Source organism: Narcine bancroftii, chromosome 4, assembly GCF_036971445.1.
Source record: "Narcine bancroftii isolate sNarBan1 chromosome 4, sNarBan1.hap1, whole genome shotgun sequence".
In the NCBI taxonomy this organism is placed as follows: domain Eukaryota; kingdom Metazoa; phylum Chordata; class Chondrichthyes; order Torpediniformes; family Narcinidae; genus Narcine; species Narcine bancroftii.
Genome location: NC_091472.1, coordinates 128,880,458 through 128,902,317, shown reverse-complemented (window position 1 = coordinate 128,902,317; position 21,860 = coordinate 128,880,458). Strand labels below are relative to the sequence as shown.

General features: G+C 37.7%; 1 protein-coding gene across 10 annotated transcripts in view; it reads right to left on the bottom strand.

Annotated features, from left to right (window-relative positions):
• LOC138761147 (P2X purinoceptor 2-like) overlaps positions 1-16,412 on the bottom strand; it is a 59,642-nt gene extending 43,230 nt beyond the window's left edge. For all 10 annotated transcript variants that reach the window (XM_069932835.1, XM_069932830.1, XM_069932833.1 and 7 more), the window contains exons 1-4: positions 16,154-16,412; positions 9,571-9,718; positions 8,030-8,101; positions 128-203 (exon numbers count right to left, since the gene is read on the bottom strand). In XM_069932835.1, coding sequence (XP_069788936.1) covers positions 128-203; positions 8,030-8,101; positions 9,571-9,718; positions 16,154-16,293 — 436 coding nt within the window. In that variant the 5' untranslated portion in view covers positions 16,294-16,412. The remainder of the gene's footprint in view (positions 1-127; positions 204-8,029; positions 8,102-9,570; positions 9,719-16,153) is intronic.
• Between the last annotated feature and the right edge of the window lie 5,448 nt (positions 16,413-21,860).

Here is a 21,860-nt window from a genome sequence, read left to right as displayed (position 1 = left end):
TGAAATTTAAGCCCATTTTTTCTATCTGTAATGTTTAATGTCATAATAAATATGAAAATTATTTTGTTTTCTATTAGTCCTCCCTCTCCACACCTTTTCCCCACAACCCAGTCTTTTCAGACTGTACCATTTCCAAGCAAGTCCATTTCTCCAGATTCACAGTCCAGGTCTGACGTGCAATTAGATCCAGGAACATCGTCACTCTGTGGAAGAATTTAACAGGAAGTAATTAACCATCACAAATATTGAACCCTGAGGACCCCAAAACCCACCAGCAATAGAAATTCACCAAGACAAATGGTTACTTAAACAAAAGTTGCTTTTAATTATCTTTAAACATGAAAACAGGATCAAACTTTAACTTATTACTATTAACTTAACCTAACTTACCCCCTTTTAATTCTAAGTGCACGTGTATGTAATGTGTGTGTGTAAGTTCAGAAAAGTTTTTTGATTCACTGTCCAATTTCACTTCTCACTACTCCAGGTTCACCGGTATCAGGCATACAGTGCACAGAATTTAACATTCATGAATTTCACCAGGCTTTGGTGCTTGAAAGGTATATAGTTACTGCTCAGGAAGGTTCTTATTAGTTTTCAGAGAGAGATTTGTTGCTCGTTGGACACACACAACTGATTCCTTCTGAACAGCCACTTCAGTGTCATGCTGAAGAAACTTGTCCCATCAGGGTTTTCCAGATGATAACCTCTTTCTTTCAGGTCACCAAAGAGTTCTTTTTTGTATCCCTTATTTCAAGCGAAACATTATACAGCCAGCCATCTCCTCTTGTATGGACTGCAAGGACTTTGACCAGGCTGAACTAAGAACTCACAATCTGTCTTCAAAATGGGGTTTTTCCACAAGCTTTCCAGCTTGTCCTGTTCCAGTCCCAGCTGCTACTGCTGAACTGTAGAACTGAATTCTCTCTCTCTCTCCCTCACACACAGACTCAAAACCACATGACCCTCTTAGAACAGCCAACTGCACTCAGACAGACTGCAGCTCTGGATCTAATCTTCTGAGTTCATTGATCTGTTGCTTTCCAGAACAATAATCCATTACTCTACAGCATGTCCAATTAACACCTACTTGTGAAGTCCTTATAGGTATCCTTCAAAATTTTTATAAAGGCCCACAGAGCCTGGGCTGTCTGGCTTGAGCAGAGCTCTGGCATTTAAAATGAGATCTTTTTTTTTAATTTTTATTTTTAACACTATGAACCATATTGACCAAAATACACATGTGACCTAACTAAAAAACCTGGCACAATTTATCTCCTTTAAAACATATCTATATACAATATAAAAATAGCATAATCTGTCACACAAAGTAATAGTTTAAGATAAGATACAATATAAGACCACTATCAAACTGCATATATTATTTATTCCAATGAAATTACGACTCTAAAATAACTAATTAGAAGAACTCAAAACAGTTATGATAAATTTGAAGAAAAATTGAAACTCTAAGAAAAAGTGTAAAATACTGATTACTATTAAAAGTGGGGAACCAACAGGATTTGAGGGTGAACCTTATGGGTTGAGTTACATCATTCTTCTCACTGGTAATGGGTTTTAATTAATGTACTGCAGATCTGGATAATAATTGTGATTGGCCTGAGCTGATTGTTTTTTTTTAATTTTTTATTTTTCACACCATAAACCACATTAACCATGATACATACTTTTTCCTTTTCAAATATATACAGTGCCATTTTCTCCCCCCCCCCCCCACCTCCCATCCCACCCTCCCTACCTCCCCCCCCTCGTCCATTTAAAGTACAAAATCTAGGATACATTAAACCAGTCAAACAATGTTGTCATTCAATAAAAATAAACAAGAAATTCCACTGAGTCAATTCTTTTCATTTCATTCTCCTTTCGTTAATTTAGGTAGTGAATGTCACCGGTAGGTTTTCGCTATTGTGTTTCATGTAAGGCTCCCATTTTTGTTCAAATATTTCAATATTATTTCTTAAACTATATGTTATTTTTCCCAATGGAATACATTTATTCATTTCTATATACCATTGTTGTATTTTCAAATTATCTTCCGATTTCCAGGTTGACATAATACATTTTTTTGCTATGGCTAGAGCTATCTTAACAAATCTTTATTATGCATCCTCCAAATCAATTCCAAGTTCTTTGTTTTTTATGTTACTTAGGAGGAAGATCTCTGGATTCTTTGGTATATTGTTTTCTGTAATTTTATTTAATATTTGGTTTAGATCTTCCCAAAATTTTTCTACTTTCTCACATGTCCAGATTGCATGAATTGTTGTTCCCATTTCTTTTTTACATCGAAAACATCTATCAGATACTGTTGGGTCCCATTTATTTAACTTTTGAGGTGTAATGTATAGCCTGTGTATCCAGTTATATTGTATCATACGTAACCTCGTATTTATTGTATTTCTCATCGTTCCAGAACATAACTTCTCCCATGTTTCCTTTTTTATCTTTATAAATCTTGTTCCCATTTTTGTTTAGTTTTACCATTTGTTTCCTCGAGAATGAGGAGAATGAGGAGAATTTCTTGCAGTTTAATATACATATTTGTTATAAATCTTTTGATTATCATTGTATCTGTAATCACATATTCAAAGTTACTTCCCTCTGGTAAACTCAGACTGCTTCCTAATTTGTCCTTCAAGTAGGATCTCAATTGGTAATATGCCAGCACTGTATCTTGAGTTATATTGTATTTATCTTTCATTTGTTCAAAGGATAATAATCTATTTCCTGAAAAACAATTTTCTATTCTTTTGATCCCTTTTTTCTCCCATTCTCTAAAGGAAAGGTTATCTATTGTAAAAGGGAGTAATTTGTTTTGCATCAATATTAGTTTTGGTAATTGATAATTTGTTTTATTTCTTTCTACATGAATCTTCTTCCAAATATTGAGTAGATGATGTAATACTGGAGAACTTCTATGTTGTACCAGTTTTTCATCCCATTTATATAATATGTGTTCAGGTATCTTTTCCCCTATTTTATCTAATTCTAATCTAGTCCAATCTGGCTTTTCCCTTGTTTGATAAAAATCTGATAGGTATCTTAATTGTGCGGCTCTATAATAATTTTTAAAGTTTGGCAGTTGTAAGCCTCCTTGTTTATACCATTCTGTTAATTTATCTAGTGCTATCCTCGGTTTCCCCCTTTCCATAAAAATTTCCTTATTATTTTCTTTAACTCCTTAAAGAATTTCTCTGTCAGGTGTATTGGCAATGCCTGAAATAGGTATAATATCCTTGGAAAAATGTTCATTTTAATACAGTTTATCCTTCCTATTAGTGTTAGTGGTAAATCTTTCCAATGCTCTAAATCGTCCTGTAATTTTTTCATTAGTGGATAATAATTGAGTTTATATAGTTGGCCGAGATTTTTATTTATTTGTATACCTAGGTATCTTATTGCTTGCATTTGCCATCTGAATGGTGATTCCTTCTTAAATTTTGAGAAATCCGCATTATTCATAGGCATTGCTTCACTTTTATTTACGTTAATCTTGTAACCCAACACTTCTCCATATTCCTTCAATTTCTTATATAATTCTTTTATTGATAGTTCTGGTTCTGTTAAGTATACTATAACATCATCCGCAAATAAACTGATTTTATATTCCTTGTCTTTTATTTTTATCTCTTTTATATTATTTTCTGTTCTTATCAATTCTGCTAGTGGTTCTATAGCTAACGCGAACAATAAAGGTGATAATGGGCATCCCTGCCGTGTTGACCTGCTTAAGTTAAATTGCTTTGATACATATCCATTTACTGTCACTTTCGCCAATGGTCCCTTATATAATGCTTTAATCCAATTAATATACTTCTCTGGTAAACTGAATTTTTGCAATACTTTGAATAAATAATTCCATTCTACTCTGTCAAAGGCCTTCTCTGCGTCTAAAGCAACTGCTACTGTTGGCGCTTTACTCCCTTCTACTGCATGAATTAAGTTAATAAATTTACAAATATTGTCTGTTGTGCATCTTTTTTTAATACATCCAGTTTGGTCTAGATTTACCATTTTCGGTACATACTCTGCTAATCTGTTTGCTAATAGTTTAGCTATTATCTTATAATCTGTGTTAAGTAAAGATATTGGTCTATATGACACTGGTGCAAGTGGATCTTTCCCTTGCTTTAGTATTACTGTAATTATTGCTGTTTTACATGAATCTGGTAAGCTTTGTGTTTTATCAATCTGGTTGATTACTTCCAGGAGGGGAGGAATTAATAAATCTTTAAATGTTTTATAGAATTCTATTGGGAATCCATCCTCTCCTGGTGTCTTTTTATTTGGTAATTTTTTTATTATCTCTTGTATTTCTACTATTCCAAATGTTTCTGTTAATTTATTTTGTTCCTCTATTTGTAGTTTTGGTAGTTCAATTTTAGTTACAAATTCATCTATTTTCCCTTCTTTCCCTTCGTTTTCAGTTTGATATAATTGTTCATTGAATTCTCTAAAGTTTTCCTTGATCTCTTTTGGATTATATGTGATTTGTTTGTCTTTTTTCCTTGATGCCAATACCATTTTCTTAGCTTGTTCTGTCTTAAGCTGCCATGCGCGTTTTCTCCCCTAGTTCATAATATTTCTGTTTTGTCTTCATTATATTCTTCTCCACCTTATATGTTTGTAGTGTTTCATATTTTATTTTTTTATCCGCCAATTCTCTTCTTTTAGTTGTATCTTCCTTCATTGCTAATTCTTTTTCTATATTTACTATTTCCCTTTCCAACTGCTCTGTTTCCTGATTATAGTCCTTCTTCATCTTGGTTACATAACTTATTATTTGCCCTCTAATGAACGCTTTCATTGCATCCCATAGTATAAACTTATCTTTCACTGATTCCGTGTTTATTTCAAAATACATTTTAATTTGTCTTTCAATTAATTCTCTAAAATCCTGCCTTTTGAGTAACATGGAGTTTAATCTCCTTCTATACATTCTTGGAGGGATGTCCTCTAACTTTATTGTCAATATTAAGGGTGAATGGTCCGATAATATTCTAGCTTTATATTCTGTTTTTCTTACTCTATCTTGCATACGAGCTGATAACAGGAATAGGTCTATTCTTGAGTATGTTTTATGTCTAGCCGAGTAATATGAATATTCCTTTTCCTTTGGGTGTTGTTTCCTCCATATATCCAAAAGTTGCATTTCTTCCATCGATTTAATTATAAATTTGGTTACTTTGTTCTTTCTGTTAATTTTTTTCCCAGTTTTGTCCATATTTGAATCCAAATTCAGATTGAAATCCCCTCCTATTAATATGTTCCCTTGCGTATCTGCTATCTTCAAAAAAATATCTTGTATAAACTTTTGATCTTCTTCGTTAGGTGAATATACATTGAGTAGATTCCAAAACTCCGAATATATCTGACATTTTATCATTACATATCTCCCTGCTGGATCTATTATTTCCTCTTCTATTTTAATTGGCACATTTTTACTAATTAATATAGCTACTCCTCTTGCTTTTGAATTATACGACGCTGCTGTTACGTGTCCTACCCAATCTCTCTTTAATTTCTTGTGCTCCAATTCAGTTAAATATGTTTCTTGCACAAATGCTATATCAATTTTTTCTTTTTTCAGTAAATTTAGCAGTTTCTTCCTTTTAATTTGGTTATGTATTCCGTTAATATTTAAAATCATATAGTTCAGCGTAGCCATTTTATACTTTGTTTATCTTCCCTTTCCGTTTCTCCATCATTACCTTTCCTTCTTATCCATTTCTGCTTTCTTGTTTTGAACACTTTATAAGACAACATTTCTAAAACATCAAACATTTTCCCTATTCTCCTATTTAAAACTTCTTTAACCCCAATCTCCCCTCCCCCTCCTGAGTTGTCCTTTATCCCTTGTCGGACAACCACATCTCCCCTCTCCATTTGGATTTGCGAATTCACTCGCAAACGTCAGCTGATTTTGAAGTGACCGTAACTCCTCCCCACCCAGCCCCCCCCAGAAAAGATTTCAATTTTCATATGTAACAAAGGTCACTCTTTTAATTCCCTCCTTATTCCCTCTATTCCATTTCCCTCCCTTATTAATTCTTGTCTATACTCTATATATTTTCCTCTAAATACGGATACATTAATGTATGCACACTATATATATATATATACACACATATACCCCTTTACACACATCCATATAGATCGTGGTCATTTTAACTCTTATTACATGTCTTCATCTCTCTGCTTGTTTTGTAGTTGTTCTGCAAATTTCCTTGCTTCCTCTGGATCCGAGAATAGTCTGTTTTGTTGCCCTGGAATAATTATTTTAAGTACCGCTGGGTACCTTAACATAAATTTATATCCTTTTTTCCATAAGATCGTTTTCGCTGTATTGAACTCCTTCCTCTTCTTCAGGAGTTCAAAACTTATGTCTGGATAGAAAAAAATTTTTTGACCTTTATATTCCAGTGGCTTTTTGTCCTTTCTTACTTTCTTCATTGCTTTCTCCAATATATTTTCTCTTGTTATATATCTTAAGAATTTTACTAAAATGGATCTTGGTTTTTGCTGCGGTTGTGGTTTCAGGGCTAAAGTTCTATGTGCCCTCTCTATTTCCATTTCTTCCTGTAATTCTGGTCTTCCCAGGACCCTGGGGATCCAATCTTTTATAAATTCTCTCATATTCTTGCCTTCTTCATCTTCCTTAAGGCCCACTATCTTTATATATTTCTTCTATTATAGTTTTCTATCATATCTATCTTCTGAGCTAACAGCTCCTGTGCCTCTTTAGCTTTTTTATTAGATTCTTCTAATTTCTTTTTTAAGTCTTTTACTTCCATATCTACAAATGTTTCTCGTTTTTCCATATTTTCCACTCTTTTTGCCAATTCTGATATGGCCACTTCCATTTTATTCATTCTTTCTTCTGCATTCTTAATTCTTCTTTTTATCTCATCAAATCTTGTAATTGCCATTCTTTCACTGATTCCATATATTCTTTAAAAAAAGATACATCCATTGTCTTGCCTTTCTCTTCTTCCACTTCTTTCTGTTCTTCTTCTTCTTCTTCCTCTGGGTTGACCATCTGTTGTTTCCTTGTTTTCTTTTTACCCTCTTCTTTCTTGTTGTCGTTATTGTCTGTGTTCTGCACCTGCTGCTGTGCTGCAGGTGTCTCTCTCAGCTGTGGAGATCGACTCCGCAGCTGTTCCCCCCTCCCGTCAGTGTGTTTTTTTTCATGCGCATCGCGCATGCGTGGTTGCGCACTTTTACTCGGCTCTGCGAGCCATTTTTGTAGTCCCGAGCCCGGGACCTCCACTGACCTGTGGGAGCGGGCCTCTCTCTCCGCGGCAGGCCTCTTCGGACAGGTAAGGCCTTCACCTTCTTCTTCCGACGTCTTTCCTTCTTCTTTTCTTCCTGTTGTTTTTGGTTTTTCTTTCTTCGCTGCCATTTTCTTCACACTTTTATTTTCACTTTGTTTTGGTTTTTAAGTTTGTGCCTTTGTTTTTTCTCTATCTTTTAACTTTTCTGGAGAGGGCTGGAGTTCCCCTACCGGCCACTACTCCATCACGTGACTCCTCGGCCTGAGCTGATTGTTGTAGGAAACATTACTGGTGCACATAAACTATGTGTTTGGAATATTGAGGTGATAACAATCTAGAAAGAGGTTGGATTCAATTGGAATACTGCTCCATTTTCTATATCCATAAAGGAGGAACATAAAATCATGAGGAATGGCATATTTCAGAAGAAATTAATGCTATCAAAAATATAAAGACAGGAAGCATGTTAATTCAATTGAGGCCTGGTACTACATAAACCCAACCCTTTTGGGCACACCCTTGCTGTCCGAAATGTTTTATTTCCATGGATTTGCTGTATGAAATGCAGGTGCTTCATATTAAAGCTCTGCCTTACTATTTGGAAGATATTCATGGAAGCCATGCGGCAGCAGGCATCCTGATGTCTCTTGTTTGCTGTTGAATGTTTCTGGCAGCATTCCTACGCATGATAAAGAATTTTGGGGCTAACAAGTTTTATAAACCTTCAATCTTACCTCCGGACAAGTGCTCAGCCTTTGAAAAGGGGTTGTTACCGTTTGCACAGTAATGCTGAAGATATCTCGACCCTGGAATGATAAACGTTTTTAACAATCAGTACCTTCAATCAATGTAGATATTTAACATGTTTGAAATAGACCAGTTTCCAAACCACATGAGTTATGGCAGCATACTTTCAAAATTGAATGCTAACAGTTCAGGTGCCCCCTAATTAAAATTCCTCATTGGATGAAAAGTTTTTTGAAAGCGTTCCACCAATACTTCCATGTCAAAAGAAGCACAAGTCTTGACTCCATGTTCACCAACCATTCTCAGGGAAGGTTGTCAAACCTTAAAAGATTATTTCTACAAGCTCTGACATGGGTCTGAGGGAAAATATGGACCAAATAATATTTGTGTTGGACCACCCTGTCCTCGTTATGATAGTCTACCCTTTTGGTGTCCTGTGCTATTAATACTCTTATAGCCCACTGAGGTATACAATTATCAATGAAGCAATGTTCACAGCATTTTTTATAGAATGTTTCACTGAGGCACCTAAGTTTTTTTTTAAACTGCAATTATTGATGGAATAAACAATAATAAATACATCTGGAAGTATCTTGAGCCTGAGGCTAATAGATGTTATGTGTGAACACAGATGTTAGAATGGAGCCCTTTTAATTCATGGCGATGAATTAGTTCATCAGTTCACCTTATTTTCCGTTCTGGTACCAGGCACATGTAAAATTCAATCAAGCAGTCTGAATTTTTTTTCAGCATGAAAAAGTATGGTGAAAAATTTGACTATGCCACACTTGTAAAGTACTTCCAATGAGATTGGCTCTAGGCCTGCAATTAATGGTCTTGATTTGTGTATCTAAACTTAAATAGATTAAGATCCAAGAATCAGCTTCAAGTTCCTGGGTGTCAACATCTTTGAGGATCTGTCCTAGGGCCTCCATGTTGATGCAATCACAAAGAAGGCTCGTCAGTGGCAATACTTTGTGAGGTGTCTGAGGAGATTCGGAGTATGTCACCGAAGACTCTTTGTAAACTTCTACAGGTGGACCATAGAGAGCATTCTGGCTGGTTGCATCACCGTCTGGTATGGAGGTGCCAACTCTCAGGACAAGTATAAACTGGCGATCCTGGGTGGTTGTGCTCCTTGTTTATTTCTGTGGCTCATAAACATTCTCACAATACAATAGGTTGAATTTTGGTTGGTAAAGTATGGTCCTGTACTTGTTAAAAAATTGCATGAACATCTGATGCTATGTAACCAGCCAGCATGGATCTTGACTAGAAGTGCCCAATCCAATTTTGCAGATTGCATAGTTTCACCTGGAGGTGGATTTTTAAAAAAATTCCATTTGGGCACCGCACATCTCTGAACAAATGCCTGCTGGGTGACCCAGTTTCTGTTTTGTTTTGACATTTTCTTCCAACTTAATAATGAACCATTCAAAAATAATTAGGTTTCACTGGGACACATAAGGGGCCAGGATCCCCTTAGACCAAGTGAGAGGTTCTACAGCATCACACCAGTTGCCCCTACCTCTGGTGGGTTAATGTATTCTGCCACGTCCCATATTTTTCTTTCCAAAGAGTTATTTGTGATTGCAATTCCTTTGACCTTCGTAATGACTGAGCTCTCAGGGGCATTCTCTTTTTCTTGGTATGACTTCTGGATGATGAACACATACCTGCATAAATCAGAAATAAGAATTATTAATTTAGGCATTAAATAAATATTTTATTTTGCAATTTAGTTCTTTCCTATTCCATGATGGGGCTCTCATTTCTCAACTGGATTATCCCAAAACCTAATTCCATTGGTACAATTATCTTCAAAATGGCTTTTGCTTTTCTTGTTTCACTGTTAATGACTGATTGTGTCAGCCTATCTTCTGCCATTCTTTCATGCATGTCAAATTCTGCCTCTCAGCTTCTCCACAATAGTTAAAATGAGAACAACATTCTTTTGGCTTTGATTTACAAGATAATCAAAATCAGAATCAGAATTTATTGTTATGAACAAGTCATGAAATTCAATGTTTTGCGGCATCGTCAAAGTGTAAACACTCATATTATAACCAAGATTACTATATAAAAAAAAATAAAATAATACAATAATAGAGCACAAAAAGTAAGGCAGTGTCTTTGGTTCATTGATTATTCAAGAATCTGATGGCAGCGGGGAAGAAGCTGTCCTTGTGCCATTGAGTGCTCATCTTTAGGCACTTGTATCTTATCCCTGATGGAGGCAGAGTGAAGAGAGCAGGGGTCTTTGAGGATAGTGGCTGGTTTTTTAAAACACAGCGTCATGTAGATGTCCTCAATGGAGTGAAGTCTGGTGATGCTGCAGGCTGAGTTAATAACCCTCTGGAGTTTATACTTGTCCTGAGAGTTGGCACCTCCATACCAGACGGTGATGCAACCAGCCAGAATGCTCTCTATGGTCCACCTGTAGAAGTTTACAAAGAGTCTTCGGTGACATACCCCGAATCTCCTCAGACACCTCACAAAGTATTGCCACTGGCGAGCCTTCCTTGTGATTGCATCAACGTGGAGGCCCTAGGTCAGATCCTCAGAGATGTTGACACCCAGGAACTTGAAGCTGATTCTTGGATCTTAATCTATTTAAGTTTAGATACACAAATCAAGACTATTAATTGCAGGCCTAGAGCCAATCTCATACGTGTGGCATAGTCAAATTTTTCACCATTTTTTTTTAAATTTTTTATTTTTCACACCGTAAACCACATTGACCATGATACATACATTTTCCTTTTCCATGCTGAAACAAAAATTCAGATTGCTCAATTAAATTTTACATATACCAGGTACCAGAACAGAAAATAAAGTGAACTGATGAAGGACAGCCAAACAAATGAGCACTGTGAATACTGAACCCAAAGAAAGCCTTAGATAACATCCCAATGAAATTAGCATTGTCCACACAACAATATCATTGAGCTGTTTTGTTATGGTGGATATCTTTGGGGGAAAGGTCTCTGTGTCTTTTTAAGCATTATCAGTTAGAACTTTCAGTGCCTGGAAAATCTAGCATCTGTCAGTTGCAATGGTGGCCTTTCAAAAGGCATCCGATTCTTTAAACGACTTTCTCCCAATTTTGAGTGGGAGGACTAGGAGCCTTGGAAAGCTGACTTGGATAGGACAATTAGGCATGCAAGATCTGACCAGAGGTGTCGGCTGCAATTAGGTTGTTTTTCAAGTGAAAAGTGGAAGGCAGCCAATTGAAAATTTCTCTAATATTTGTTTTAAAATACATCAATCAAGAGTCAGTAGTAACTGCATTTTTGTTTGTCACAGACGGAAAGGCACCAAAAGAAAAACTAAGCGATTGAAAAAATTAGACTACTGCAGCTAACAGTGTAGAAGCTTGAGCAGTTGATTCCAGCTATTGTCGTGAGCTGTTCCTCAAAGACCTCTACAATTATAATTTTCACAGGCATGCTTCGCTCTATGTGTTCTCTTTGTGATCTCTGTCATACCATCATTCTGCCGATTCTACTTCTCCTCCACACAAAATGGGAATGCTGGAAATACCCCCAGGAAAAAAAGAATGGATCAAGATTTCAAAACATTTTACACTGAAAATTAGCACTTTAACATTGGCCTAATAATGGAGAGAAAAATGATCATTGTATAATAACAAGGAAAGCATTTCTCCAAAACTTTTTCACCTTACATTTTATTTGAAATTCGCTGGTAATGCTCAAAAATGGTGGTCTCCCAACTTTTTGGACAAGATCAGGAATGAATGGTGTCATTCCACAGCTAAAATCAAAGCCAGGGTGAGGGTTAATGACTGACATTTAAGCTACAGGCATTTATTAATTGGGCACTGTTTTCTCTTCGTGGACGCTCTCAACATTTAAATAAAGAAATTTCCTAAAATGTCAAATGTGCAGTGACCCATTGGTAAATTGGCACTCCCTTTCTGTGTTACTTTTCTACCACTTTTAGGTAGGGTGGTGATAACACAAAATCATGCATTTATTAATTGTTATAGGAAAAAATATCTATATTAAAGAAGGCCAGTTAAAGGAAACTGGAATAGTGAGCAGAGAATCTGAAGGCAAATGGAGGATTAAATTGCAAGTTGCATGAAAGATAAATATTGCAGATGGATTTGGCTGAGGTACTGTCATTGAGTAGCACTTTTTATGCAGTTGTTTGGCCATGGAACCCAAGCAGAAACAACACATTACATTTATGAAACCTTCAGTTTCAGAATTAGACCGGCATTTCACAGCAGTCTGAAGAAAACTGACAATAAGTCAAAAGGGGAAAGATGATATGAAGATAACCAAAGATTTGGTAAATGTGTACAGTTGCAGAGGAAATTTACAGTATTAAAGGGAATTCTATTCCATTTTTATAAATAAGCCACTGACTGCTAAGTTAGCTAATGAGACATTTCCCAATAATGCATTTGATACTATATCCAGAATAATTTAATTTTGTGCCATTAGATCCCAAAAACATCAGGTGCGTGGAGACACTAAGGATCGCTGGTGGTAATTATATATGACCATTTTTTCTGACAATTTTCAATTAGAGTCTCAATTGTCAAGGACGCTTACAGATGAATTTAATTAGAATTCTTTACAGCAGTTTGGTTTTAAAATGGGTGAAATGACCTGATGTTCTAAATTGGTTAATGTTCTGCTCCATCTGTTTCTGACCTATTGAGATAAGGAAGTTGTATATCCAGTACTTACTGGTTTCTGCAAATCTTGGACTAGGTTGGGGAATGTATAATAATTTCCTAACATAAATTCTTGTGAAGTATTTCAGAAAAAATGTACCTTAAGAGAATTGTATAAGAATTTCCTCTCTTCAGTGGTAGGGAAACTACTGGAAAGGAAACTTAGCGATAGGACTTGTGCATTTGGAAAGTCTTGGTCAGATTAGTCAGCATGGCTTTGTGAGAGGCAAATGAGTTCTTACCAATTTGATGGAGTTTGTTGAGGATGTGACAAGGTCATTAATGAGGATAGGACAGTGAATGTTGTATACATGGACTTGGCTGATGGGCAGGTGGAGAGTTGATACCAATGGAGGCATTGGATACAGACCATTTAATCCCCTGAAGCAGTTCAATCTCAGGAGAAGGAAAAAAGAGCAAGAAAATCATGTGAGGGGGAAGAATATGATAACATTGTGACATAAACAGTAGTAAATATAAAGCTAGCTATAGTTCACAAAATAATGCACTTTTTTAAATTCCTTGCTAGGTATTTTCTATTTTTTTAATCTATTCTCAGTGGTTAGAGTTAGAAGAGACTCATCTAGTTCATATTAAATGTAGCTAATGCGCCTTAATACAACTCAACAATCTCAACAATATGAAAATCACATGAACTGCATTTTCTGAAAAGATTGTAAGTACAAGCATTCAGGATCAGGAAGCAAAGTATGTAGATTGGAATGGTTATAAGCTGTTAATAATGTGGACAGTTTGTCAGAAAACAAAGGATATTCAAGTGAAGCAATGATTTTCCTGCACTCCTTCCAGTCAGTGGTATTGCACTCAGCGCTCATGATGTGCTGTTCTGTACACCAGAGAAAGGCAGAATGGTTGATCATATGTGGAGCACCAGCATTCAGTCCTCAGTAGGATCTATGACCTTCCAGCTACCCATTTATTTAATTATCCATCTCATTCTCATTCTTATCTATCCTTATGTGGCTTCCTGTCTGGTTCCTAGAAAAGCAAATATTCCTGAGGAACAGAACCTCATCTCATTTCTGGGCACATGGCTGCCTTGTGGACTCAACATTAAATTCAGCAATTTCAAGTAATAATTCCCTCTGTTTCAGATTACTTATCTGTGATTCTCATTTCTCTCTCTCTCTCTCTCTGCATATGCACTACTTGATCTGTGGGAAGTAAATCACAAAAATCTGTGGTTGAAGTAAAAACACAAAATACTGGAGAAGCTTGGCACGTCAAAGTGTACTTTATGTAGCAAAGGTAAAGATACATAACCAACGGTTTGGGCTTGAGCCCTTCATTCCCACAGTTCTCATCTGCATTTTACAGCTTTTAACCAAAAGTCCTATCTACCAATCAGATGACTTCATTAACAGCTTATCACCATGACAAGACTCATCACTCTATCAGAAATATCTGGATTCTCCCCCCACCCACCCCCCACCCCGCCAGCACTGTCTGAATTCTATGACATTATGCTTCTGGCTTATTCCTTGAAGAAGGACTCAGGCCTGAAATGTTAGCAATATATCTTTGTCACTTATGGATGCTGAAACAACCGGCTGAGTTCCTTTAGCATTTCAGTGGGTTTTTTAAAATATCTCCTCTATTCTATCCATCCTCACCTACCCTCTCTGAAACTTAGAACTGACTGGTCTTCTCTCTTTCCTAGTTCTACAGAAGGATTTGTTTCTGTTTTTTTTTTCTTGAAAATATATTATTATTTTTCTTACCAAAAACAACAAAAACAAAACATTCCCTCCTTCCTACCCCCATTCCAAACATTCGGACCAACACACTGTCAAAGCTTACATATCTTTCAAATTTGTAAAATACAATTGGGGAAAACACATTTGGATATGTATTTTTTTTTAAAATTACTGTATTTGAGCTCCAATGTGGTCCAGGTATGGCTGCCAGATCTTTACAAAAGTGTCACATTTATTCTTTAAGTTATATGTGATTTTATCCATAGGTATACAGCTGTTCATTTCCGCAGTCTATTGTGCTATAAGTAGAGGGGAGTTGGACTTCCAAGTGATCACGGATACATTTTTTCGCTACTGCCAGTGCTATTTTTATAAATTATTGATATTTACTCAATTTTTTTCTTATTTCCATAAAACTACCTAATAGATATCTCTCCAGGTTACCTGTGAAGGCCACTCCTGCTATCCTGGTTATTTTTTCTGTGATGTCTTGCCAAAATGGCCTAGGGCCTGTTTTAATCTCACAGCTGACCCATGGGTCCACTGACAGACTAAATAACCCCCATCTCGAGGTGAAAGTCAAACACAATGTTAGTAGGTTGACAAAGCAGCAGTATATCATCTTGAATCTTATGCCACTCCTGATCTTTGGGACCATCTCAGAGTATGCATGTTCAAAAGAACAAAATCAGATTGTGGCATCATTAAATTTAGGAAAATATCATGAAACTCAAAGTTTATTCTGAACAACCATCTCCACTTTAGATTGAGGCCAGAAATTTACTCCAGATCCCCATATTCAAAAAGATTATTCAAACTCCATGAAGTCTCAACGACTCAAGTTTGTTTGTAGTTTAAATCAAAAAATACCAAGTACAATGAAAACAGTCAGAAATGCTGGAGGAACTCAACAGTCTCACAGTGTTCATTGGAGGCAAAAATAAATTACTGACGTTTCGGGCCTGAGCCCTTCTTCAAAGTATAAGTAGGCATCAAAATGAAAGACTGGAAGGAAGGGGGGGGGGGGGTCCAGACCAACAGGCAAGAAGTGTTCATTGGATATAATAAGAGTTGGAAGTGAGTCTGGCTGAGTACATGGCCATAGAGCACAATAAGAAAGATTCTTTCAAACATTCATAGAGCATTGTAAAGAGGACAAATTACAAGGTATATGATTGCACTGAAAATTAGCACTGTTGGGTTCATTTCGAGGCCTGATGGCTGCCAGGAAGAAACTGCCTCTCAGTTCGCTGGTGCATGCCTTCACACCCTTCAGCCTCCATCCTCTCCTTTGAGGAGAGTGTGTCGGGGTTGTGCTGGGTCTTTCAGTATGTTGACTGTCTTTCCCACACAGCAGGGAATTAAGTTGGGGGGAAATTGTTAACATTCAAATTCATATTATTGACAACTGTTTGCGGTAAATGATTTTGAAAGAAACGAGGTTGGGAAATCAGTTAACATGCATAAAACAACTACAGTTTGACCAAATAATTATTAAAGTGCAAGTTGATGAATTGATTTACTCCACATAAACTCAATGCAGATATTGTGGGGAGGAGGGGGAATCGGTATGAAGCTGAACAAACTGGGGGGGGGGGTCGGTGGTTCCGATTAACATTTCAGGTTCATCAGAAGTAGGAAAGTTAAATAAAACATGCAACCTAAGAATTCCAGAGTATACTTACACGACAAAGTACAGTATGATAACAAGCTGGATGATCCTGTAGATGACTCCTAAATTTCGGTTCTTAACCACAACAACTTTGGGAGTTTCATACTTCCAAAAATCTGCCCAGCATAAATTACACGCGTCCTTGTAGCCCATGGTTTTAAATCCTTCTGCAATACTGTTGGGATCCGAAGGAGTGAACACCTCGCCCCTCCTCTCACCTATTCACACCCCGGCGCTGAGTTCATCAAGCTTGATGGTTGCCTGAGAACCGAACTTTGGCAACTCCCCACCTCTTTCTCCTCCCCCCCCCCCCCCGCTCCGTCAGGTTCACGCAAGCGCTGCTTCCCTCCAACTGCTTTCATGCGATCTCAAGATCATTTACAATAAGGAACTTCATCAAAGTTTGCGTTGAGCATTTCCGAAAGATCCCGAATTTCCACAACATAACCCGAGTAATTCCAATTTAATTTAATCTTTTAATTTATTACAAATTATCCCCATTCTTCTTGCAAAAATAACTTTAACTCTTGATTTGCATTAAATTTGTTATAACTTGTCTTGTCCTCGGGCAATTTCCTTTGAAGCGATTAACTCCAAATTAACCATTTGGAGTCCCAAAAACTTCCATGATGTCACTTCACAGGCGAATTGACATTGTGAAACAGCTCAGCATCTTCGTCTGCGTTTGTGCTCAACACAAGACTCCTTGCAGTTTACTGGAGACACGAGAGGGTGTTGGAATCTGGAGCAAACCCCCCACCCCATATCTGAAGCAACATAAATATTGACCTTTCTTTTTCTCCCGAGTTTCTCCAGCAAATTTCTTGTTTAATTTTATTCTTGTTGCAGAACTTCTTTTTCTTTCTTAAAAAGGCATCAATGCCATTGGTCTCAGTTACTCCAGGTTGTGAAGTACATTTGGGGACTGTACTTCAACACACCTCAGTGACAGTTCAAACACTTTATTTCATGCTTTGAAAGGCGCGATATGGAATTGTTATTTCTTATATCCTAGCAATTCCCTAGATTACAGGAGGCATAGTGGCGTGGCCTCTGGTCCTGTTGTCTCCTCTTCTCACCCCTGGAACTGTCTGCGGAGTTTGCACATCCGTCCTGTGACCACATGAATAGCCTCTGCAGGCCCTCCTTCCTCCCAATAATAATTGGTTATTATAAATACTCCTACTGAAGGCGAGCGGAATTGATGGGAATATGAGAGAACATATTAGAGGGAAATACTCATGCTCTGAGGGCTGAAAGAGACTCGATAGACCGAAAGGACTACTTTTGGGGAAATATGAATAAAAGAATTAATTTTTATTAGATCTATTGGTGATTATTGTAGGTTTACTTTGTAATGACTCTCAGTACTGCTCCCATCAAAATCTTTTTGCTCTATTGGCTTTATTCCAAACTAAATGCATTGGTTTTTCCTGCTCTCTGCTCATTGCCCTGTTCACTGCAGCAACTGTTTGTGGATCATATCTGAATGGATTTTAAGGCCTGAATTCTTCTGGTGTATTTCTCAAAGATCAGAATTGAACAAAACTAACTCTCTCTGGGCTAAGATTGATTTGAGACTGAGCTTCACAAATACTGACAACCCAAACAACAAAGAGGATGAATTCAAGGCTCTAAATAGCTAAAATAAACAATGAAAATTTGCTTGAAATAAATTGCCTAAGGGCAGGAAGTCAAATTAGTGCAAATGTGAGAAAAATTTTTTTTTTAAACTTAGATATACAAGATATAAAGTCCTGTAGCAGGACTTTTTCGACCCATGAGCCCATGCTGCTCAATTACAATTGTTATGAGCCCAGCAGCAATAGAAATTCACCAAAACAATGGTCACTTAAACAAAAATGTTTTTAATTTGCTTCATACATAATAATAAGATATTTAACTTATTACCATTAACTTAACCCCTTTCTAATTCTAAGTGCATGTGTTTGTAATGCGGATGTGCTCAGGAAAATTCCTTGTTTCACTGTCCAATCATTCACTTTTCCAAGTTCACTGGTATCAGACAATTGTCTACACTGTGCACAGAATTTATGATCTTTACCAGGCTCTGGTGCTTTAACTTAAATTGTTACTGCTCAGGAAGGTCTTTGTTGGTTTCAGAGAGAGATCTTCATTGTTCGTTAGAGGCACACAAACTGATCTCCTTCAATCAGCCACTTCAATATCTTGCCGAAGAAACTTTCCCCCTTGTGGGTTTTTCCAAAAGATAACCATTTCTTCCTGGTTACCACAAAGAGTTCTTCTTTTTCCCCAATTTCAGGAGAAACACAATAACCAGCCACAACCTCTTATAATTGACTACAAGGGCTTAGAATAGGCTGAACTCAGAACTCAAAACCTGGCTTGAAATGGGATTTTGCAGCAGGTCTGCAAATCTTGCAGTCTTCAACACCAAATGCTGCAGTCAACCGACTCTCTCTCTCACTCTTTCTTTCTTTCTCCCCAAAGAAAGGCATGTTTTTTTTCTCTTTGTTCGCAAAACCACATGACCCTTCCTAGAACAGCAGGCTTCAACCAGAAATTTGGATCGCTGGCACCAGTTAAGCAATAAAAGATTAATAAGTTTCTGAACCTGGACATCTCTTCATGGTTTCTGTCAAGTCAATGGCAGACATTGAGACTCCATCTGCACAGGTTTTTGAATTCCAAATGAGATGTTTGTTTGTGAACTGTAACTGAGATGTCTGGTTGCCAAGTGTGACCTAAGCTAAACCCCCACAATCTATTTCTTTTTAAGATATATTTTATCATAATTCTATTAACTCATTCTGTAACACACCCAATTGATCTATACCCTCGGTACACTTTTTAAACAGTGGTAGAGAACTTGAGTACACAGAGGAAACCCACTCAAACACAAGGAGAACATACAAACTCCTTATGAACAGTGCTGGACAGTGATGTCCTTAAGATTGAATTTTTTTTAACAACATTGTAAAGGACATACATAACAAATATAAGCAAAGTAGGCCATTTGGACCCTAAGACTTCTGTACCACTCAATAAAAATAATAATTAGCTTCTGCCTCTACAACTCTTTCCACATCTTTGGTTCCAAAAATCTATCAATTATTGTCTGGGATATACTCAATAACTGAGCCTCCAAACATTCCTCATTCTTTGGCTGAATCAATTTCTACTCATGGTAGACCCCTCAAGATCTCATATTTTTTAAATCAATCCTCTTTTTATTCTTTTAACTTCAGTGGATACAAGTCTTGCCTTCTGATCTTTCCCCATAAGACAATCTACTCCTATTCCATGTAGTAGTCTGATAAACCTACTCTAAACTGCTTGTGACTTGAACTGTACAGATAGTCCAGATATGGTGTCAGTGATATTTTATGTAACTGAAGAATAGCATTCCTTCTTTCATGTTCACTCCCTCTCACAATAAAAAGCATAGAAGGGTATGGTTCAATGAGGTAAAATGAATTTGGTGACGAAAGGCAAAATGGTCAGCAGGCATGTGATTGGTCAAAAATCCTGTTTCTGTGTTGTATGACTTTCAATGAAAATACGATATAGTTAGCTTTTTTAATTATATTGAGAGACTACACACCTGTCTTCAATGACAGGGTGGTGATAGAGAAGATTTCTTTCTTCAAGTTCCTGGGAATCCACAGATCAGAGCACTTCTGGATACAACACATTGAGGCAACGGGTGAAGAAGGTACACCAATGCCTTTACTTCATAAGAAATCTGAGGAGGTTTGGTATGTCATTGAATATTCAATCAGATCTCTACAGGTGATCTGTGGAAAGTGTACGCTGGTTGCATCACAGCCTGGTTTGATTATTTGAATGCCCAGGAATGCAAAAGGCTGCAGAGGGTACCAAACCTAGTCAAACTCTGATCCATTGAAGATATCTGTATGAAGCGCTGCCTCAAGAAGGCAGCCAACATCATAAAGGATCCTCATCACTCTGGTCACAACCTTTTTATGCTGCTACTTTTGGGAAGAAGGCAGAGAAACCTGAAGTCCAGCTCCTCTCAGACAATTTTTATCCAATGGCTGACAGGCTCTTGAACATCACCTTACTACCATAACAATAAACTGGGACTTCCAAAAAGTCATCTCCACTATTCAAACTCTATTTTCTTTTCTTGCACTAATTGTGACTGTGGATATTTACCTATCTATCCTTTATATTTTTGTCTCTTTCCACACTGGGGTAAGTTAACATACCCCATTGTAGTTGGTGTATTTTACCTACTGTTTTGAAAGAATTTCAACACCTGAGCACCTTATACTTATCGGTATGTCAACATTATTATTATTATTGATATTCCCGAAGACATTCCTGAGAAAGACAAACAAAGTGGACGTCCTCACTGTTTTCCATATTGTATTCCTCCTATATATCCAAAACCACACTTGAATTATATTTTCTTCCATTCAAGAAGGTTAAATGAACAGATTTTTTGTTTGGAACTGTGTAGGTTATTAATGCCACAGATTCAATCCTCAACATTAAATCCCTTTGAAAATCCATGCTTTGTGAAAAAAACTAAAGTATAAACAAGATAAAACTGCACAGTGTTTGATGATCAAAAAAAAGTTTGCAGACGGTGTGATTGTAGTTTACACAAAAGAGTTGGAGAAACTCAGCCACCTGCCTGCTTTTTGCTGATACCTTGACAAAGGGGTCAGACCTGAAACATTGGTTATTACCGTGTAGTGGTTCACCACTGGCCTACTGCAGGGTGTAACCTCTGTACCTGCAGGAGTGTTAGGGGACAGGACAACACCTGGCCGGCTGTCAATCAGTCAGACTGAATGGTTCAAGCCCCATCCGGTCGGGTGTCAATCACCCTCCGGGATAAAAGCCTGCGCTGGCCTCCCGAGGCCTCACTCAGAGTTGCTGCAGCTACAGCCAACCTGGCTCTGTGGAAGTCTTTGTGGATTAAAACCTGTTGTACAGTCTTTACCTTGTGTGTGTCTGATTCTGTCTAACAGCGCACCACAATTTAACCCACAAAATTTTCCCATGGCTGCCATAGAAAAACTCCTGTGCGCAGAGAGCCTTGAAGTCGACCCATGCCACCCAGAAGCCCAGACACACTTCTAGATCTGGCACCATGCAGTCTAGGCAATCATCGAGGCACACAAGGGCGACATCCTGGAGTCCGATCAGAAAAGGTTGGTCCTACTCCGGTCAAAGCTGGGTCCCTGCGCCTACCAAGTAACCAAAGGCTGCTCCATGTAGAAGAGTGCAATGGACACTCTCGAGAACTTGTACAAGTTCTACCCATGAATGTGGTCTGCGTGAGGTACCTCCTCAACACCTGAGCCAAGCAACCCGGGGAGACGGCTGAGTCTTACCTGGGACACTTACAAGAGTTGGCTCGACCGTGTCTGGCTGAACCCGGGGTAGGTGTAGAGGAGGTCAAGAGGCTGATCTGAGATGCCTTCGTGTGAGGGTTACGCTTGAGTGCCATCCGGCAGAAGCTGCTGGAAGACAACATCTATGCCCTAACCAGGACTGTGGAAGTGGTCCAAACCCTGGAAGCAGCAGCCCTGGACGTCAAAGCCTTCGATTCCAGGTTCCCCCAGGCTTCCTCATGGCCCTCTCACACTGCAGCTGCAGCCCCAGGCTGAGCTGGGGAGGAGAACAATGCTGCAGCAGGCGCCCGGTGCCCCTGTAAGTACTGTGGCTCCTGGTGTGGGTCAGATTGATGACCGCGCCAAAAC